This window comes from Tupaia chinensis, unplaced genomic scaffold, assembly GCF_000334495.1.
Source record: "Tupaia chinensis unplaced genomic scaffold, TupChi_1.0 Scaffold000465_1, whole genome shotgun sequence".
Taxonomy (NCBI): Eukaryota; Metazoa; Chordata; class Mammalia; order Scandentia; family Tupaiidae; genus Tupaia; species Tupaia belangeri.
In genome coordinates this window covers 1818126-1821941 of record NW_006159974.1, presented here as the reverse complement: position 1 = coordinate 1821941, position 3816 = coordinate 1818126, and the positions used below count along the sequence as shown (strand labels likewise).

Below are 3816 nucleotides of genomic sequence, written 5' to 3'. Positions count from 1 at the left end.
CGCCCCCCCCCCCCGCCCCCCCCCGCCCCCCCCGCCGTCACGCCAGGCAGGCCTCACCTCGCAGGGCCCCACGAAGAGGATCTTGGCCTTCAGCATCGCGGTCCGCCGCGGGGTAGGCCGCCAGAGACCACTCCGACGCTGCGCTAGCCCGCGCGTCGTCAGGGCCGCCACAGGCCGCCACGCTGATTGGCTGTCCTCGTTTCCATGGCGACGGAGGGAGCGGACCGCAGGGGCCGACGGGATTCCGCCAATTCCAAAGGCGAGCGGCGGAAAGTGGGCGTGCAAATGTCTCAACGAGGGGAAGAGGGAGTCCGCTGGTTCTGGGCTGTAATCGAGGCTCTGGGCCCAGAGGCACAGAGCGCGCGAGCTCGACTTCTGTTTGTGAAAATGTAAGTAAGACTCCTGGAGGGACGGGACTGCCGGTCCCCGATCTCCTTTACTTCTCCCATAACCTGAGCATTCAAACTGCCCGTGTACCCGGTGAGCTGGGTTTGGAACCAGGCCTCTGTCTCCCTTGTCACTCTGGCATGGTGCTGTCCACATTAGGAACGGATTTATCAATGCCCTGGCCCAACTTAGAAAATGTCAGGAAAAAAGGAGCCTCTTATCTCTGTGCAGGGTATTCATGGGTATTCACCACTCACTATCATTTGGGTGATCTGAGAAACCAAAGGGTTGATGCACTGACATTGTTTGTTTAGTCAGTGCAGATGTCTGGACACTGAATTCACCCAAATTCACTCATTAGGACAGCCTTAAATTACAATTCTGGATTAAAACACGGAATTAAGTGCCTATGTGCCTAGAGTGCCAATACAAAATTGGTAGTATAGGATGAGCCGGTGGCAGCGGTTAAGGTGCTGGATTCCCACAGGGCCTGCTTTATTTCAGGCACTTTTCTAGGTACTGGGATTATGCTTGATACCTTTTGAAGCTTTCATCCCATTAAGTAAACTAGTAAATAAAACAATAGGGACCAGCAGATGGCATAATGGTTATGTTGCTGGACTCCCACATAGTAGACTGCGGTTCGAGTCCCAGACCTGGCAGCTTAAACCTCATGCTGGGTGCATGGGCGTGTCCAAGATCCGGAGAGGAGAATGGGGGAGAAGTAATTGTGGCATAGCCATTCCCCCTGGGGGGAAGGTGTGATTTCTCACCTTCTGTTCTGTTTTTGTCTCTCCAGTGAGCACACACATCCAATAGCAAAAATCTCTCTCAAAAAATAAAATAAAATAAAACAATAAACATTATTTCACGGTTTCTGTGAGTCAGAAAGCTGAGCATGACCTAGTAGTACTTCTGGCTTAGGGATCCTCACACAGCTGCAATGAAGGTGCTGGCTCAGGTTACAGTCATTCCAAGGTCTGACTAGGGATTTTTTTGTTTGGACCACATTGGTTTGATTTTTGGCAGGACTGTTTGTGTGGAATGTTGATCTATGGGCCTCAGCTCTCTGCAGGCTGTTAGTCAGAGTCTGCCTTCACATCCTTGCTATATGGCCTCTCCATGGCAGCTCCTAATATGGCAGCTAGTGTCCTTTGGAGTGAGCAAGTGAGGAAAGAAGAGAGGACGGGCCAGACAGCATGGAAGCTATAATTTGTTTGTAACCTAATATTACAAGTGACATCCCTGGGCTGGCAGGTGGTGTGGTGGTTGAGGCGCTGGACTCCCACATGGCCAACTGCGGTTTGAGTCCTAGACCTGGTGGCTTGCTTTCTCATTTTCTCTCTCTGGTCAAATTAAAAAATAATAATTGGAGCTAGCAGACTACATAATGGGCACATCACTGGACTCCCACCATGGTTTTTTTTTTTTTTTTTTTTTTTTAGTGTATTTTACACTTCGGGCACTATAGGGCGCCTGCGCTTGCCAGAGAGACAGAAAGCGAGAAAACACCCCCGAGAGGGGATGGTCATGCCGCAATCCCTTCTCCTCCATTCTCCTCTCGGGATCTCGGGATCGCATGCACATGCACCTGGCGTGAGTTTTAAGCCACCGGGTCTGGGACGTGAACCGCGGTCGACTACGTGGGAGTCCAGCGACATAGCCATTACGCTAACTGCTGGTTCCCTCCCACCATGGTTTAAGTTCCAGACCTGGTAGCTTAAAATTCACACTGGACACATGTGGGTGCATGCCCAAGATCCCAAAAGGAGAATGGAGAAGAAGGGGTTGTGGCATGGCCATCCCCCCTGGGGGTGATTTCTTGCTTTCTGTCTCTCTGTCTCTCCAGTGAGCATACGTGCCCAAAACCAAAAATCTCTAAAAAAACCCCAAAAGATACAAAAAAACAAACCCAAAAACAATAATAATAAATAAAAACTAAATAATTCTTTTTTAAAAAAAGAGGTGACATCCCATCACTTTTTCTGTATTCTCTTCCTTTGAAAGGAATCATTAGGCCAAGGCCATGCTCAAGGGGAAGAGGTTACATAAGAGTGTGATTACCTGATGTGGATATCTTTGGGGATCATCTTGGAGGCGGCCTGTGACAGGAAAAGATGTGAGGTGCTGATTCTAAAGCAATATCAGTATAAAAATAGCTTTTTCATATGGGAGAAAGAAAGGAAGGAAGAAAGGAAGGAAGGAAGGAAAAGGGGTGTGAGAAAGAAAGAAAAAAAGAAAGAGGCAAAGGAAGGGCTGTATTTCTGCAAAGGTATAGTTTTATTTTTACCTGTCCTTAGGTTTTATCAGATTTTAGTCTGTGACTTGATATCTTTCATCAGTTTTAGAAGAATCTCAACCATCAGTACTTCAAATATAGCCCTGTCCCATTCTTTCGCTTCTCATTTGGAAACTCTCACTAACCATATGTTAAAATTTTTAACTCTCCTTTTTATCTTTTATTCTGTCTTCTGATTTTTTGCATCTTTTTTTTTTTTAACTCTTTATGTTACAGTCTGGATATTTTCCTCTGACCTATCTTCTTGCTACTAATTCTCTCTTCAGCTTTTCCGATTTCCTGTTAAACCCGTCTATTTAGTTCTGAATGCTGTCTTTTGTATTTTTCCAGTTACAACAGTTCTATCTTCCTTATTTATGATCAAATAGATATAAATGTGAATATAAATATATAAATGATCTATCTTCCTGTCTTATGATCACTTAGATATAAATGTGAATATAAATATATAAATAAAAATAAATATATGCTGTTGGGAGTTCTGCTGAAATTCTCAATCTCTTTTCATTGCCAGAGGATGTGTACACTTGCCAGAGAGAGATGAAGGAAAAAGAGAGAAGGAGAAAGCACCCCGAGGTGGGATGTGGTCACTCCTCAATTCTTTCTCCTCCTTTTCTCCATCCTGTCAGGATTTGGGGCATGCAGACACATGCTCTCAGCATGTTTTTTCAAGCCCCTGGAGCTGGGATGTGAACCATGGCTGGCCATGTGCAGTCTAGCTCCTTTAATGAGTAGGCTATGGGTCTGGCCCTCAGTCTTATCTTTTACCTCCTTTAGTGTAGTAAGTGTATTTATTTTTAATTTTTTCTTTGATAACTCAATAACCTGAGTCCTTCTTGTTTTTTTTTTTCCTGATATTTATTGTGCATGTTTTTTCTTTATTTTTTACATGTCTTATTTTACAATTTGTATTTATTTCCTTAATTAAAGTTTTTTTATTTCTTCCATGAGAGAGACACACACACTTTTTCTTTATTTTTTACATGTCTTATTTTACAATTTGTATTTATTTCCTTAATTAAAGTTTTTTTATTTCTTCCATGAGAGAGACACACACACAGAGAAACATGCACCCCTAACAGGATTTTCACACTGTAATCCTGCCCTAGCCTCAGGTAGCCAGGATCACG

The 3816-nt window shown here is 44.4% G+C and overlaps 1 protein-coding gene across 2 annotated transcripts in view; it reads right to left on the bottom strand.

The window, feature by feature from the left end:
* Positions 1–185, bottom strand: part of IFT22 (intraflagellar transport 22) — an 11282-nt gene extending 11097 nt beyond the window's left edge. The window contains exon 1 of one of the 2 annotated variants that reach the window (XM_006155668.1): positions 58–185. In XM_006155668.1, coding sequence (XP_006155730.1) covers positions 58–96 — 39 coding nt within the window. In that variant the 5' untranslated portion in view covers positions 97–185. The remainder of the gene's footprint in view (positions 1–57) is intronic. The other variant, XM_006155670.1, reaches the window with a different exon arrangement.
* Between the last annotated feature and the right edge of the window lie 3631 nt (positions 186–3816).